We start from the raw sequence: 18,603 nt of genomic DNA on the forward strand, positions 1-18,603 counted from the left end.
TAAAATCAAAGTGTGTAAAACCCATGGCTTGACCAGTTTCTTCTTCTGCTAGTGTCTCTCATCTTGCTCATTATTTTGAATATCTTCTAATCACCTACATCATATTTATAACCAAATGTTGTTTCTGTTTTTCCTAAATACATCAACTTGCTATTTGTAGACTCGATGGTGGAATCTTTCTGGATGTGTTTGTTTTATTTTGCATCTTTGCTAATTAGTTTACAGAACTTATGGACCATGGAGTTCAAGGAGTTATCTCTTACTTGATCACTTTTCATAGAGTTTAATGTAAATAAGGGCACAGCAACACTATAAAGCAGAATAAATGATAAATTATAAGAAATTATATTTCAAGCATTTTTAAGAGTCGTGTTTTAGAATAAAATTCATCACATCTCCATTATATCTTCTATTGCTTAACAATCTTGTTGTATTAACTCTCACTGCAAAGGGTGAAACATTCGTAACATATTTGACTAAGACATATTTGAGACTTCTAATGAATCTGTGTATTCATTATTTCTATCATTTATTCTTTCTTTCACTCAATAAATATTCAATGAACAGCTTCTATGAGAAAAGCACTGTAATAGATAATCTAATCATGATCTCGTGGCCACGGACTTATTTAAGCATATGGAAATAATAAGGAATACATGAGAAGAAACACATAACTTCTCTTTTAATAACATGCTTGGAGTCCAGTCAAGAAATTGACATAGATATTTCTTGAATTATCAAAAATGAGAGGTGGCCACAGCAAAAGGTATGGCAATTTAAAATCTGTCAGTATCTGGGAAATAGCTTACTATTTTTGGAAATTGAGAAGGCTGAAACAGTCCTCGAATTCTTCAGTGAGATGTGCTGCAGTTTGCCTGTACCTCACCTTTCATTCTTGGGATGAATTTTAACTTCATAGAAATGGACCCACTTTATATTGTATCTGATAGGAATCTTTAATTTGATTTCAGGTAATTGTAACAGATAGAAGTACTGCTATGACAGCAGAAAACTGTGTTAGAGGAGACTTGAGTCTTTTGCCATTAATCGTGTGTTATAATTTTAATGAGGATCTAAGAGATTTCATCTTTATGGAGGCAATTGGTTAGGCTGTTGACATCCCCGTATGTGTTAAATTCAAGGATGACCGTGTTACTTGAAAGTTTTAAAAATGAAATCCTTATTCTGTTTAAGTCAAAGTCATTGAAAATTAAAAAGAAAAGGCAGAAAGAAAGATCTTTGAAAAAAAGTTTCGTCTACTGTTAATAAAAATCTATTTATACTGTTCCCTCCTTCCTACTCGCAGGTAACTGAGAAAACTGAAATGGTTAACGTGATGATATTAAAAGAAAGACTCATGTTCAAAATAAGTCTTACAGCCTTAGGTAGACGCAGCTGTCAAGAGGACATATAATCTTGTTTTTATCTTTACCTCTACCACAAGAGTGGATCTCTCTCTTAGGATAGCGCCCCAACCAAGTTAAAAAATATTTACAAGACAAAAATATTAATTTACCCATTTACAACATTACTACCAAACAAATCAGACTTTTAAAAAATTTCTAGATGAAAATACTTTTTCCTTTCAGGAAGACTCAATGGAAGTTAAATTCTAATGAAAACGATTACACTGAATTGGTGCAAAGTGGGTGAAAGTCTAGTAAAAAATCAGTAATAATTAGAGCTAATTTACTGTAGTACTTACTAAGACCAAAAAGTAGTTCTCTGCCTTCCTGAGAGTATATTCTGGTGGAAGATAAAAGAAGTAGCCAATAAAAGAGTAAAAACTAAGATGAACTAAAACTATGTATATGTATATACACAGATACACGTGCAGGCTCATATATGTATATAACTTGTGTATATGTGTATCACTAATGATAAATACCATAAAGTACAAAGCAGAGTAAGGAGTCAGGCAATGACTGGGTTGGAGGGCTTCTGTTTCGAGTGTGATGGTCAGGGGAGTCCTCTCTGAGGACCTTCCATCTGAACAGAGGCCGGATGAAGCAGAAGAGGGAAAATCTGAAGGAAGAGAATTCCAGGCTCAAAATAGTGGGAATGAGCTCTAGGTGGTCAAGGAGAAGTTCCGTGTGGCCAGAAGAGAGAATCATTGTGAGGGAAACGGTGGTGTCAAAAACAGTCGAGTTATATACTGGGTCTTGTATGGCCGTGGCAATGAACTTGGATTCTGCTCTAAGGGATCACAGGAGTGGCGTGATCTAATTTACATTTTCCACGTTTCTCTTGCTGCTGTGAGGAATGTGGATAGAGGGAGAGGGTAGATGCAGCTATGGCAGTAATCCTTATGACAGATAATAGAGGCGTGGACTAAAGTGGAGATCGTGGAAAATAAGAGTTGGGGCATATTTTAAATGTAGATGCACACAAGTTGCTAATGAAGTGGTCAATGCTGTTAGCGATGTATGACTTACCCAGGTTAATATTCTTGAGGGCGAGGCGCTTCTCTATAGGTCTCTGGGTTCCTCACATCATTTCTTAGTTTTTATTCTCCCCAGAAGTTAGCTTTTCTTGTTTTCTTCCCTTATCCTAATTTGTAGCATGACTAAAACTGTTCCCTGGCCCCACAATCTGGATCATATACTACAAAACATACTCTTGCCAGGCTACAGAAGACCCATGGTCATTCTTTACACCCCAGAGAAGATATCTTCCTCCTTCTTCTCCTTCAGTGAAATTCTAACCGCCCCATAATCACACTGTCACCAGGAAACCAAGCCTCTTTGTTCCTATGTTCTGTACCAGCACATGTCAGATGTAGACTGTTTCCCCACATATAAATACCTTCAAATATGTTAGAGTTCATCTGTTCTCAGAGCCAATGACCCCATGGGTAACTAGGAATCTCTGCTTTAATCCAATAGAATTGATTTTCTGGTTAAAATTTTAAAGGGTGGTTTCATTACCCTTATTTACAAGTTCAAGAATTGATTTGTAGTTCATCCGTCCATCTTAGAAATAATTATGGCTAATCAATATTTCAAGTGTGTATAACGACTATCATTTGTATTTGGGTATCAGGACAGATGAATGAGATAAATGTAATTGCAAAAAGTAAGTCTGTAGTTTTCAGCAGAACTTTTTCCTCTTAGAAAAATGTTTAAATCCAGATACTGGTGATACTAATAATAATAATATTGTTTTAAATTACATGGCAACACAATTTTTGTAAATGCAGGACAAAATTGAAAGACTAAGTTACTGTTATTCACTCTAAGATTGATTGTTATTATCCTATCATTTAGTAACTTTTACCAAAAATGTACCTTCTCGTTTGTAAACAAATTTAGCAGAAAATGTAAAAACTATTGAGGGATATTTCAAATACCAAATAAAGTTATTTTATAATACTTCAAATATGAAACACTAGAAATTTTGATAACGTAGAAATATGTTTGAGATACCATCTTTAACACTTTTACCTACAAGTAAAAAGTTGTGGACATTTGAATATATGTTAACTTTTATTGAAATTATAGTCTCCATCTCACTATGCTACCATAGCCAGGCCTATGTTGATGATATTTATTGAGATTACAAGTTTTTGAGATTAAAGTTTTGGGCAGTCTTTCAGAAGTGACGACTGCAAGGGATAACATGAAAGAATCCAGTGTTTTTTCCCTGTTGCTTGCTTCACTCTCTCCACTAAAGACCACTCATAAAGTGTGTTCACATCTCTGAGGGAAACTCTGAGGCAAAACTAATGCTTTAACTTCTGAGCAAAATCAGGAAAAACAGATAGAAAGCACATTTAAAAATGTGATTCATAATGCCCCCAAGGTCCATCCATGGTGTCACAAATGGCAAGATATAATCTTTTTTATGGCTGAGTAGTATTCCATTGTATATATATCTCTATATCACAGCTTCTTTATCCTTTCATCCATTGGTGGGCACTTAGGTTGTTTCTAAGTCTTGGCTATTGTGCATAATGCTGCAGCGAACATAGGGGTGCATATATCTTTTCAAGTTTTTATATTCTTTAGGTAAATACCCAGAAGTAGTACAGCTGGATCATACGGTAGTTTTATTCCTAATTTTTTGAGTAATCTGCATACTGTTTTCCATAATGCCTGCACCAATTTACATTCCCAACACCAGTGCAAAATGAATCAGATGGAGAAAGCCAAGTACTGTATGATTTCACTCATATGTAGAAGGTTAAAAAAACCAAACAACAACAACAAACACACACATAGACACAGAGAATAGATTGGTGGTTACCAGAGAGGAATGGGGGTGGGGGATGGGTGAAAGGGATAAAAGGGGACATGTGTATGGTGGTGGATTGCAATTAGACTTCAGGTGGTTAACACAGTGCAGTCTTCACAGAAATTGAAATATAATGATGTACACCTGAAATTTATATAATGCTGTAAACCAATCTTACCTCAATAAAATTATTTTTCATTTAAGAAATGTGATTCAACTGGGTAACAATTGTATATGGCAATTCAAATAGGAATATGAAAATGATAGTTTCAGAGATTCAACTGGTGTTAGCCTACACCAAAGATTTAGAAAACAATAGGATTTTAACAATCTCTGAAGTTCTAAATATTGGAACAATTTTCTTTGACTAATCTAAACTGTAAGATGTCACACAAAGTGAAGGAGTAATAAAATAATGAACAAAAATTCTTGTATGAATAAGTGAAAAAAGCTAACATTAATGTAATGTGATAGATTAGAAACAATGAGCACCAGTGCAGTGAACATCTCCTCTCCTTCCCCAGATAATCTCAGCTATCAGTGCTTTTCATCATAAAAATGATGATTCATGTTCTGTTTGTAGCCATATTTCTCCATTCCTTTCTTAATTATGGCACTGGGTCTTTACCGACCTTTTCACATTCTTTCACTTTCTTCTTTTTGTATGTGTGTGATTTATGATATACTTTAGTTAAATAGTCTCATTCGGAGATGCAATTCATTATCTTGAAAAATAAGTTTAGTAAAATGATGCTAATTGGTGTGTTAAACATTTGTCCTTGACCTTGTTAACGTTGAGGACTCAATGTCGGAAGTCACCGCTGTTATCAGACGCCCACAAACATTCTCCAACCGTGGAAACGACGGAGAGAAAAGAATCAATCATTTTTTTAAGCTGAAATGTGACAGTGGTCATTTTCTATTTTGGTTTGTAAACTCAGCATTTTTCTTAGAAGCTTCTTAAATTAGCCTTGAATTGATTTTCATTCAACCAGCTCTGCAATTTTTGTTTGCAGTCTAAATTCTCTTACTGGCAGGTTTTTAAATGGACAAAACCCATTTCAATACTTTGTGACTGGGACCTGAAGGAGAAGTAAGGACTTCTGAAATAGAAGTCATTTGCATTGCATTCGAATTGCATCAAATCTGTGAATATTTATTGAGTATCTAGAGCAAACAATTTCTAAATGCCATACATAAAGGTTAACGTTGAACTCTAAGCCTATTGGAGCCCTGAGGACGTGGTTCTCAACCTTAGTTGCACATTGCACACCTGAGGATATTTTGGGAAATTGGCAGTACAGTACAAAGACACGTTTATTCACTGTGAGTGGGCATTTGTGTAGTTTCAAAGTTGGGATATTACAGATACATCCTTCTATTGGTCTATGGTGAACATATGCTTGTATTTCTGTTGGGTGTATACCTAGGAGTGGAATTACTGGGTCAGAGGATATGCATGTGTTAACATTAGGAGACACTGCCTAATCTCTCTTGACCATTTGGGTATCCTCCTTTGTAAAATGGCTGTTCCAATCTGTTGCCCATTTTCTACAGAGTTGTCTTCTTTAAAAAAAAGTAATAAATTTGTAACAATTCCTTATGTATTTTGGACGAGTCCTCGTGTGATAAATTTATTGCAAATATCTTTTCTCTCTCTGTGGATTATATTTTTATATTGTTAATAGTGACTTTTGATGAACAGAAGTTCTTATATTAACGTATTCTAGATTTTTTCTTTTTACTTTATTTTTGATAGGCTAAAACATAGTTACAGGAAAAGAATGTCAGACCGCTTCATGTTTGAATAATTTTTATTGCAGCCTAATTTTCTTTTGTACTAAATATGTTCCTCCAATACTAATGTGCAGTGCCATAAAAGTCACATTTCTCTTTAATGTTAATCATACCATTTATTTCAATTATGTTCTCCTCCCCTCCTCGAGATGTCTTTTTCATGATTAGCCTAAGAAGCTCCCAATGTACTTTTCCACATCCAGTGAGCAAATCTTAGTGACTGTGGATTGAAATCAGAATTCAAATGGCATCTCTTGAGACTGGACAATATGACTAATACCACTAACAGTTCATTTCTTTAAAATAGGCCTTAGTGTGGTCAAACCAGAGAGCTGCCTCAGCCTTGACACGGGAGAAGTTAAGTAGACCCACTTTTCTTTGCTGCTGCTCCCACCGGCACATGTTCTCACCACTGACTTTGGTTCAAGGAGAAGTGGCTGAATTTCCTGCCTATGCCACTGTCGCTTACACCAGCTGCGTCTTTCAACCATAATAATTCTTTGAACATGAGGGAGAGCCGGCTTCCTCTTCCCAGCCCTCCCAGCATTTGCTCCATGAGGAACATTCATGGCAAAGTGGTAGCTTGGCTTCCAGTCTCATAGCTCTCTACTGTAACTAATACAGTAGTCCCGCTTTATATGAGGTTTTGTTTTCTGAAGTTTCAGTTACCCATGGTCAACCACAGTTGAAAAATATTAAATGGAAAATTCCAAAAATAAGTAATCCTAAGTTTTAAATTGCACACCGGTCTGAGTAGTGTGATGAAATTTCATGCTGCCCTCCTCTGTCCCACCTGGGATGTGAATCATCCCTTTGTCTAATGTATCCACACTGTATACACCACCCACCCGTTAGTCACTTAGTTGCTGTCTCAGTTATCAGAATGACTGTCACGATATCATGGTGCTTCTGTTCAAGTTACCCTTATTTTACTTAATAACGACCCCAAAGCACAAAAATAGTGATGCTGGCAATCCGGATATGCTAAAGAGAAGCTGTAAAGTGCTTCCTTTAAGTGAAAAAGTGAAAGTTCTCAATAAGGAAGGAAAAAAAAAATCATATGCTGATGTTGTTAAGATCTACGGTAACTTTTGTTACAGTGCCTTGTCCTAATTGTTCTATTTCATTACTAGTTATTGTTGTTAATCTCTTCTGTGCCTAATTTATAAATTAAACTTTATCATAGGTATGTAGGTATAAGAAAAAACATGCTACACATAGGGTTTGGACCCATCCGTGGTTTCGGGCGTCCACTGGGGCTTTCGGAACGTGTGACCGTTGGATAAAGGAGGACTGCTGTACCCTCGTTTCTGCCAGTCCCTGTCTTGCCCGAGGATGCCTGAGTAGACCCAATGCATGATAGACAGAGGACCACTTTTTCCCTTCAGTCCCCTGACTTGGTCCTGGGCCCAGCCCAGCCCTATCACCATCCTGCCTCAAGCTGGTGTGTGGTCAGGGCCTTCGCTGCCTTTCCCTGCCACAGTGCCATGGTCAGGGAGAGACTATACTCTGCCAGATAAGCTTTCATAACTTTGAATTTTAAAGAGAAGTATGAGGATCTTGATTTCTTTCTTTCTCTAAGGCCCTTGGGCGAATTATACAGTTGTACCCAATTAATCCTCAATAATATTCCAGCACAGCACATAAATAATTTGCCATTAAAAAATTAAAGGTCTTCCTGCCACAAAAGTACTGGAAAATTGGCATAGGAAAAACCGAGCTCATACTCTGTGACAATAGCTTCTGTCACTTGGACTAACTTCCAGAGAGTAATGAACAGGATGAAAGGATTGGGCTCACTCAGTCTCTGCTCAGCATCTCACATTCTTATTTGTCTGCAATATCCCGACACTGTTATGTAAGTGAGCAAATTCAGTTGTATTCCTTCCTATGGAAAGGTTAGGCATTCGTTTCGCAAGATACTCTGTTGGCAAAGTTCCGGAATTCATTATATCTGATATAGTATGGCAGGTAAATTGACAGAAAATTAATTGGAAGACAGTTCGAAACATAATAACTCGGCAGAAACATCCAGAATCAATTAATCAAACTGCACCTCACTTTAATTGGACATATTCTAACCCTGAAGAGTCATTGGAATCTTTAATTAAGCTTTCAAGCCCAATCCTATTTACATTAGCCATGTTTTTCAGAATAGTTACCTCTTTAAATAAAAAAGTCATTAACTTGAAACCTAATGGTAAAGTGAAAATCCTCAATACATGTATGATGCAAATGTTTATGTTTAACTAGACTTTTTTTTTATAATTTAAAAATGTAGTTTAAAACGATTTGATTAGGTAAACATTAACTTTTTAAAACTAGAGAATTAAGAAGTCCTGTTTACAAAGCTAAGTGTTGGCTTTCTTCTATGACAAATAGTATTTAAGCATGTATTTCCTACATATACACATTTTTTTCCCTATTCATATCCTGGCCTCTGGCCTTCTGCTCTACCTGGTATGTATTTCTACCATTAACACCATGTGATAATCGTGTGTTTCGTGTCCAAATCTCTTACTGGACCGTGAGCTCTTAGAGCAGATCAGTTACATGTAACTCTGGTACCTCCAGTGTTAGATGCAGTGCCCGCCAAGATCTGCTAGATATAGCTTGCAGAACTGAAATGCCATTCAAACCAAAAATGATGTGAGAAGTGACCATATCTTGGTGTGGAGAAGAAAGGGACTTTCTTATAATAGGGCCAACTGTCGGTTCTAGCCCTCCTCTGCCTGTAACTAAATGCGGTCATTCTACTATTTCCTCAGCTGTGCCCATGGGCTAGTCCCTGGACTCCTCTATGCCTCTAGTTCCTCATCATCTAAAACAAAGGAAAGGAAAAAAAACCAAGAATAAACAAGTTGGAATACATGAAAATGGATTGTATTCGGTTGTTGGACTCCAAGTTATTTAGTTATTATGATGTCACTGGCAGACTGAGATAAACCCCTAAATCAGAGAGACTGTGGATATTTCAGAGTGACAAATGCATAACAGATCATGATTTAATGTTACGATGTGCTATAAACTATATACCATGATTTAAAGTATTCTAACGTGAAGTAAATGAAATACACTGGGAATACACCTCTAATCCAGACTTTACAGCACCATGCTCTCCTCCAAAGAGTTCCTGGGCCAAAGCTAAGACCAAGGCTGCAGGCTGCCTTACCCAGCAAAGAAAACTCCCGCAAGGATGCCGAAAGAAGCTTGGACAACGGCTTAACTCTGAGCCCTGGACATTCTTATTGAGTTGAATTAGCGGAGTAGAATAGAGAGGTGTGAAGCTAAGATGAGTGGCAGCTTTGATGTGGAAGGAAAAGAAGAGGAGTCCTGAGACACAGGGGAGAAGAGACACTTCAAGAATGGAAGGAGGCTGAGAAAATGTAGGAGGAATTAAATAAGATGATTGTCAGCTATGCTGAAACTCTGGGATGAAGTCGACTCCTTCTTCCCTGCCTTGCCCACATAAACTGGAATTGGACTATGTCTGGCTCCATACCGTACTGCATCTGGATTTATAAATAGAAAATATGACCCACATTCTTAAGACTTTGATATTCTTCATTGAAGAGGCACAAATTTTATAAACTGGAGCAATTTGAATACAGAAATTTAAATACAGTCATTTGACTAGAGACCATTATATCTATGAATCTGAATTCTAAATAGCTTTAGTGCCATGAGTCCAAAATTCTCAGGAATTGTTTTAGTTTCCTCTTCATGGTATTTCATTATTCAAAAATATAGAATTAACTTATTCAGAAATATCCATTGAGTTTTATCCTCATTCTCAGTCTCAGGGACCCAAACATCCCTGTGGGGCAAAAGGTGTTCCTCTCTTCAGCCTTTGACATACCAAGCCCCCATCTCTCTCTCCCACTGTATAATCCAGTTTAATTAATGAATGTGTTAATTATTTATTAATATCAAGTTGAGTATTAATAATTAATTATTAATGTTAGTTGCAAATTAGTTATTATTATAAACAATTGTTGCCTAGCTGTTTTATGTCAGATACTGTTACGTGTGCTGGAGATACAGCAGCCTTTATTGAATGTGTATTTGAGGGGCACTGATAACATACAAAGTAAATTGGTAAAACGTAAAGCCTGGTAGATGATGACAAAGACGCATTTACTTAGACCTATTTATTCTGGCCAAGTTTTGGCTCTGAAAGACAAAGAGAAACCTATTTAATCTCTGAGGATAAGGAGATCTTAGGTAATTAAGGCTGTATTAGGAGCTAGCTAAATGAAGTGGGAGAGGAGGGAGTGAACATGTTCGAGGACGAGAGAAACAGAGCAGGTTTAAGATGCCGGAGGTGAGGCAGTACCACCTTTTCAAAGATGAAGCTCCTTTTTAGAGACCCCATGAACTGCTTCTCGGTAGAATCGCCCAGATTACTTAGATTAGGCTACTATTTTCCACTTCAAGTTCTGAGCATTATTTTATGGTGAAATTCCTGGACACAGATTTATGTGAAAGTCCACCTGAAGCTTACATTCCTATTAGGACAGCGTTCATAAAATGTAGTGGGCAAGTGATTGTCTGAATGAGATTCACCTGTGAGGCTTCTTGAATTTTCTGATTCACAGCCCTGTATCTGGGTACAGAATCAGTATTTCTTGGAGCAAGCCCCTGAGTCTGTATTTTTTTTTTTTTTTAGATTTTTTTCTTTTTTCCTTTTTCTCCCCAAAGCCCCCCGGTACATAGTTGTGTATTCTTTGTTGTGGGTTCTTCTAGTTGTGGCATGTGGGACGCTGCCTCAGCGTGGTCTGATGAGCAGTGCCATGTCCGCGCCCAGGATTCGAACTAACGAAACACTGGGCCGCCTGCAGCGGAGCGCACGAACTTAACCACTCGGCCACGGGGCCAGCCCCCCTGAGTCTGTATTTTTAAGAAGCCTTCCATATGATACTCATAGTCCTTAAAAGTTTGAGAACCTCCGCCTTATAATAATGGGGTCTGATTCTACTGAAACATTGTAAATCTCTTAAGGGTGATTTGATAAATGCATATTGTTGCATTTTATTCAATAAATGTTACACCAGTCTGTCTCTTCACTAGTCCCCTTTCCCAGTTTGGCTGAGAATCTTTCCAAGCTTAAAACAATAAACACTGGACCAACACTTAGAAAAAAATCACTGGGAAATATACCAGACAAAAGCCAATAATCTGACGCTCAATTACCAACTTTCTTAACAGCCAAAAGACCACATCAGCGCACAGTCAAGTTAGAAGAACTCAAGGATTCCTTCATAATTTTCACCAAATTAAAATTGTGCCAGCATCAGGATCAGATTTTAATATGAAGGACAAACCACACTTACCCACAAACATACGCTTATTTAAAATTGCGAAAAAACTAGTTTCTCTATAAGAATATCAGTACATATCACTGTTATTTTGAATGAAAGGAAGATGTAACCTTTATTTTGTTCTTTGAAATAAAGAGACTAATAAAACAAGCCCTCCCCAACTGAAAGTTTAATACTTCTTTTTTAAGAATACAAAATATGTAATAAATTCAACTTTTGGAAAAAATGAATTAATGTTTTATCTTTTTGAAGCCTTTTAACATTTCGTCACAAATTGTGCTTTCAAAATTATATTTGTGCATCTGATTTTTGCCATTCTCTGTAAGGCCACCATTTTTGCCATTCTCAGTGAGGCCTCAGTTTTCTTTGGTCTTTAAATCCTGAATAAAACACCTAGGAACATGTTTCCATTTGCAGTATTTCCCTTTTAGGTGGAACGGCCACCAGACAGAGGGGCTTTCTGGGATGCATTCGGTCTCTGCAGCTGAACGGAGTGGCCCTGGACCTGGAGGAAAGAGCCAAGGTGACCCCCGGAGTGGAGCCGGGCTGTAGAGGGCATTGCAGCAGCTACGGAAAGCTGTGTCTCAATGGAGGCCAATGCAGAGAAAAGCCCAGTGGGTTCTCTTGTGACTGCACCTTCTCTGCATATGCAGGGCCATTCTGCTCAGATGGTAAGTGTGACATGGGCGTCCTAATGGGAAAACTTGTCCATGATGAATAGAACAGCTTTTCTGTGTAGTTATTTGAAACAAAAATATTTCCACTCCTCTTTTTTTTTTTTTTTTTTTTTTTGCAAATTACCTATTTTATGCCAATTGCATTTGTTACTTAGATATTTGCCTCAATTCTTAAAAACCTAGTGTCTTTGGATGATAAATCCTCTAATAGTTGCCTCTAGGTGTCTTAAAGTGTTGGCTGCTCAGTCTGCCTTTTTCTGTCTAATGTTGACGCTCTTAAATAATATGACTGTCCACAACCCGCCCCATGGGAGTTCTCTATCTTAAACTCATTCAAGGCATTTTTGCTATTTTTGACGAAGATAGTCAACAATGCAAGGAAATTTAGAAAGTATTGTTGTTATTTTTTGTTTGTTTTTCAAACAAATATTTTTTCCGGAATATATACGACTTTTCTATTAAATATTGATATGTAACAAAATAGAGCCACTCAGGCCTTTTGCTCTATGATATGTCGAATATCTGTAGGTGACATAAAATGGTGGAATATTTTTCAGCCTGTCTTATTCACTGATCTGTGTCATGGAAGAAAAAAAGAACTGAGTGTAGTATGAAGTGTTCTGGACAGACTTCTCTGAATAGACAAACATTTGCTATACTTTCATAGCCCCTCATGGAAAACTGTCATCCAATTTAATTCACTTGCTTTATTTAAGTGTTTCTGGCCTACTAAACCTTTTCCTGAAGGAGGCTAACAAAAATTGGCTCCTAATGGAAGCAACCTTTGCTTTGCAAAGAAAGCACTTAGGATTATTTGATGAAAAGTTGGCAAAAATGCACTCTTCAAGCCATCTACTTTTTATCAGGAATGAGTTATAATTTAAAATCAAGCTGTGATAGTAATGCAAGCACTCCTGCGATCATTCTAGGAGGCTTCTCACGTTTAAAGTTAGAATCAAGACCCCTTCTTCACAAGAACAGGTCTTTATTTTCTGAATCTACATGATTTCCACTTCATCTTGCTAAATGCAATCAGAAATCTTATTCTGCGTTGTCTTGTTATGTTGAATATAAAAAGCATATTATAGACAGTAACATTAATAAAACAAACAAAAAAGACCTGACGTGCTGAGGGAGTAGAGACGTTGCTGTATGGCCCTGTAAGCATCATCTACAACTCATGTTCAACAACTGGCCCTTTATAGTAATGGAGAAAGCAGAGTTCAGAGATCCAAACTTGTTACCCCTCCCACCATCCTTTTTATTTTATACATATATATTTGGGGGATGTGTGTGTGAGAGAGAATTTGGGATGTTAATCACATAAGTAAAATTATTTTTAAAACCTTGGCTAGTTATTTTTAAAATGAAAAAATATCTATTAATATAACAACAAAATCCTTGTATTTAATATTTTAACATAAAATGTGCATATCGTTTCAGAGATTTCTGCATATTTTGGATCTGGCTCATCCGTGATTTACAATTTCCAGGAAAATTATTCCTTAAGTAAAAACTCCAGCTTCCATGCTGCTTCGTTTCACGGTGATATGAAGCTGAGCAGAGAAATGATCAAATTTAGCTTCCGAACAACACGAACACCGAGCTTACTGCTTTATCTGAGCTCTTTTTATAAAGAATACCTTTCAGTTATCATTGCCAAAAACGGTGAGTGCTTTTTAGATGAGAGAGGGAAAACTGCGTTAGAACAGTAGGTCAATAATAATATGGTTCTGGGCCAACCCTGATGGCCTAGTGATTAAGTTCAGCGCACTCCACTTTGGTGGCCCGGGTTCGGTTCCTGAGCACGGACCTACACCATTCATCTGTCAGTGGCCATGCTGTGACAGCAGCTCATATACAAAAAGAGGAAGATTGGCAATAGATGTTAGCTCAGGGCGAATCTTCCTCAGCAAAAAAAAAAAAAAAAAAAAACGAAAAAATGGATCTTTCTCATGTTGTTGCTTCTTAAACTACAAACAGGAAAGAAGGTATGCCTGTTTTTTGTATTCATTTTGTTTTTTCAGGACTGTCCTATAAATTTAATCTACAAGGATTATTTAAAATAAGATGGCTTTCTCTCTTTATAATTTTGATAATTTTACATATTCAGTGTGAATTTTTAATTTACTTATATAAAATATTTCTTATATTTTACTATTGCTAGAAGCTCTTTACTATTCCATGTGACTGTCAGTATCCGTTTTGTGGTTCATTTTGAAATAAGATGCCTATTTCTACATAACAAATATTTCCTTCAAATCAAAGGAGAGGTTTTGAGGGGATGTTAACAAACTAGCATTGTTATGAGACAATGTCAGGCTGACAAACCAACAAAATAACGTCAGCTCAAGTTTCTAATTATAAACAGTAAAAGTCATGGGAGATGCTGGTATATCATTGCAGGGTAGTGGCATTTGGATTGGGGTGTGTGTATGCTACAGAAACTTTGTCACAGAAACCCACCTGGTGCTGTTTTTCTCTTCCATATATCCAGTTTAAAGATAAAAATTTTAGGGGCTGGCCCCATGGCCTAGTGGTTAAGTTTGGCGTGCTTTTCTTCAGTTCCCGGGTGCACACCTACATCACTGGTTGGCAGCCACACTGTGGCAGCAACCCACATACAAAATAGAGGATGACTGGCACAGATGTTAGCTCAGGGCAAATCTTCCTCAAGCAAAAATAGAGAGATTGGCAGCAAATGTTAGCTGTTAGAATTTTCCTCAGCAAAAAATAATTTACAAACTTACAAACATGTGACTATATCATTTCAACTAAATTAGATGTAGCCCAAGGGCACTGAACACCAAAATAAAAACACTATTCAATAAGTATCTTTATCCTCACTGTATACGCTTCAAGCTTGAAGCTTATCTATACATTAGGACATTTTCTTTTTTTTAAATTGGAAGATCTCCTGTGAAGAAAGTTAATTTACACCTTTGCAGGCAATTGAATAGTATCAATTCTAATAGTAAATTTGGCTTAAAACCGTTCATTGCACCCTAATTTCATCACAGAATTTATGACCATGATTACTTGGAAATATTTCTTATCTTTAGTAAAACTATGTTTGCTTGTTACAATACCATTAATCAGTTGCATTTTAGGAGTAGTAGATAGATTTTTAAAAAGATGAGATTATAGAAGCAGAAAGTATTGCAATATTCCACGATAGTCTAGCATTTCATAATCTACTGTCTTATTTTTTTAAGTTAAAGCTAATACAGAGATTTGCATATGCTTAATTGCGTATTTGACTTCTAAGGAAAAAAATTAAAGATTTGCAGGAAAGAGACTACTTATTACCAACATGCTTGGTCTTGATTTTGAAAATGGTGCCATTTCACGTAGAAACTGACTACTAGGAATTCTGATGAGAGAGTACATCCAAATGAGCTATTGTGAAATTTTCCCCAGAAATGAATAAATAACAAAAAGAAAGGACTCTGAATTTTTATAAGTAGTTCTGAAAATACAATTTTAACTAAAAATGTAATTTCTTTTGTCTACCTTAGGAAGTTTGCAGATCAGGTACAAGCTAAATAGGTATCAAGAACCTGATGTGGTTAACTTTGGTTTCAAAAACATGGCTGACGGGCAGCTTCACCACATGCAGATTAACAGAGAAGAAGGAGTGGTCTTTGTAGAGGTAATATAGCAAATTCAACAGAAGCCATGTTTATAATTATGACTCCCCAACGTGAAGGACCTATAGCAGACACTTGACAACGACTAGAATAAGCATAGGCATTCTTTCAGAGCAGTTCTTGCCCTGATCATTGACAGACCGTCAAATGTGGTCAGGGTTTTTTAAGCAATAAAATGCTGTCCAAGATGTTATTAATATTTGATACTTAAAAATGCCGAACTTTCCTCATTTATTTTACTTTGCTCAGGAGGGAAATGCTGTCTAGTTTATCATAGTGTCTACTGGGAGGACTATCCTTACTCTAAGGAAACCAGTTTACTTCGGATGGGTATAAATGCAGCCACAATTCTAGCATACAAATTAATTATTGCAATATCAGACTACCTTAAAAAATGATGTGAGTCACAGCAGAGGAAGTGGAATTATTCACTTCACTAGCTTTTGAGGAAAAAGCACTAATGTTTCAGCTCTCTACTGAGAGGAAAATTTCTTAGCTGAATGACTCAAGTAAAAATACCAAGCTAAGTAAAAATATCAAGGTGAAAAAAACTCATATCTTTTGGTTGGCTTGATCAATTTTGGATTTCTTATGCAGCGGAGAAAAATAAAATGATGTAAGGGGATAAAGTGGAGTACACTGGTATCTGAGGGTAGATTAGAAGTAGTTTAGAAAATAATAATTCACTTTTAAAATGGCTAACTCTTTAAAATTTGTTTTCCTAAATCTTTGAGGCCATACTAACAATTGCCTATTTCATCATTTTCTTTTGTCTTCCTTTGCTTCCTGTCCTTTTCTCAACAAAATGGCATCCATTTGGACGTTTGCATCTCGTGTAACAATTTTGTAGATTGATGAGAATGCAAGGAGACAAGTCCACTTGTCATCAGGTACAGAATTCAGTGCAGTCAAATCTCTTGTACTGGGCAGGATTTTAGGTAAGTAAAAGGAATGACCTTTCCCCTAATCGTGGTGCAAAAACATGGATCAGAAGGGTCCTACTCCAGACGCACACACACATGCACACACATGCACACACATATTCATCATGAGAAAAGAAATCTGTTGCCTTATTTAAATTATGAACTGAGTGATAATCAAGGCAGAAACTGTACTTTCTCAGAGGTATATGAAATTGTGAGTATGGACTTCCTGTGGGATGAGCAAGCATCTTCCTTTCCTAGTAATGCCACTCTGGTCTCTGCCATGCATCAGTCCAGCATGATGAAACTTGATATTGTTCCCATACTTCAAAAATATCAAATAATAGGGGCCAGTCCCGTAACATGGTGGTTAAGTTTGGTGCACTCTGCTTCGGCGGCCTGAGTTTGTGTGTTTGGATCCTGGGTGCGGACCTACACCACTCATCAGCCATGCTGTGGCAGTGACCCATATACAAAATAGAGGAAGATTGGCACAGATGTTAGTTCAGGGCAAATCTTCTTCAGCAAAAGAAAAGTCAAATAATAAATAGAAATAAACTATGTATCAGTCAGCTGCCAAATATACAAACCATCATCTAATGATAAAACTAGGATTAAGTATAAAAGAAACAGGGAGGAGGAAGCAATTGCTTTTCTTCCAGTTAGTGAATAGGCTTTAGGTTATGGCGTGGATCCTGTTTGCCTCGTGGAGATGTCCTGGTGGCCAGCCACTCTTACTAGAACCCAATCTAAATGTCTTATAGTTCTTATTTATATCCACCAATTACCTCTGATAACAGCACTGAAGTAGAAACGTTCTCTTGCCGTTTTGACCTCAAAGTACGTAAGCATTTATTTTTATACTTGCCAACAAGGACTAAATTGAAAAGGGGACAGCGCATTTTAAAAGGGATTTTCTTTTTAGTTATAAGTGAATTATAAAGAGCGTTGATAGTGGTGGGGGTGGAGGGCTTCTTCTTGTCTGCTTCTCATTCCCAGTTTGATATTTGACACCAACCTGGAGTGTTTCGTCGAAGATAGTAAATGGTATCTTTCTTTTCTTGACCTTTCCAGTTATTCGTACCTTGATTAATCATCCCTTACATTCCCTGGACATAATATCTGAATCTTGAGAATGTTTGATTAAACCTGTGGATGAATGATCAAAATATTGGCCCTTGAGAAGATTGATAGTTAAGTTTATAAATATTTATAGGCTTTCTAGTACAATGATGAGCACCAAAATTGTGTGCTCCTATTCTCCAAACAAATGGGAAATATTCTGAATAGCAATGTTCTTCCGGTATGCTATCGCGGACATAAAAAATGCATGCAAAGAATTACTTGGATATTTAGAAACTTAACTGAAAAATTCCAAGTGAGTTTCCTAGTGTAAATTATATAAATTCAACTATACTAATAAAAAAATCAAGTAAATAAAACAAATCCTGATCAGCAGTTTCTCACTCTAGTAAGGTCTGAGATGAGACATTGCATAAAAATGTATTAATACAAGATAGAAAATCCTAACAATTATGCAGAATGTTGAAGAATCATATTTTTGAAGAAATAATGTCTTCAAATTTAATGCCAGAGTTACTGATGAAAATGTATTTTGTGAGTAGCAATATGTTAAATATATTATAAAACAGTTGGGAAACTGATCTGCATTCAATGAGGAGGATTGCATTAGTCAAACAGTAGAATGGTAACATTCGTTATATAAATATTTGTTCCCCCTTTTGTAAATGAATAGGGGAGATTAGTATGGAATTAAAGATGTTAATGTTTTTATTCAAGAATAGCATATTATTAAAATGCACGTCACTCATGATGAAAAATAAGATTAAAGTCCAAATTCAGCAATGAACTTTATAGTCTGAATCAAGTCATTCTCCTAAAAGTGTAAGAATTTATTTGGCATGGACCTAACGTGTGCATCTTGACCGAGGACTAATGTTACATTCAAATCATTTGTAATTCAAAAGAGACCAATAATTTA

At 36.5% G+C, this 18,603-nt stretch overlaps 1 protein-coding gene across 2 annotated transcripts in view; it reads left to right on the top strand.

Annotated features, from left to right (window-relative positions):
* Positions 1-18,603, top strand: part of CNTNAP4 (contactin associated protein family member 4) — a 263,723-nt gene that overhangs the window by 206,921 nt on the left and 38,199 nt on the right. For both annotated transcript variants that reach the window (XM_008518257.2, XM_070613914.1), the window contains exons 18-21: positions 11,783-12,022; positions 13,472-13,696; positions 15,547-15,680; positions 16,529-16,616. In XM_008518257.2, coding sequence (XP_008516479.2) covers positions 11,783-12,022; positions 13,472-13,696; positions 15,547-15,680; positions 16,529-16,616 — 687 coding nt within the window. The remainder of the gene's footprint in view (positions 1-11,782; positions 12,023-13,471; positions 13,697-15,546; positions 15,681-16,528; positions 16,617-18,603) is intronic.

The sequence above is a fragment of the Equus przewalskii genome, chromosome 3, assembly GCF_037783145.1.
Source record: "Equus przewalskii isolate Varuska chromosome 3, EquPr2, whole genome shotgun sequence".
Lineage (NCBI taxonomy): Eukaryota > Metazoa > Chordata > Mammalia > Perissodactyla > Equidae > Equus > Equus przewalskii.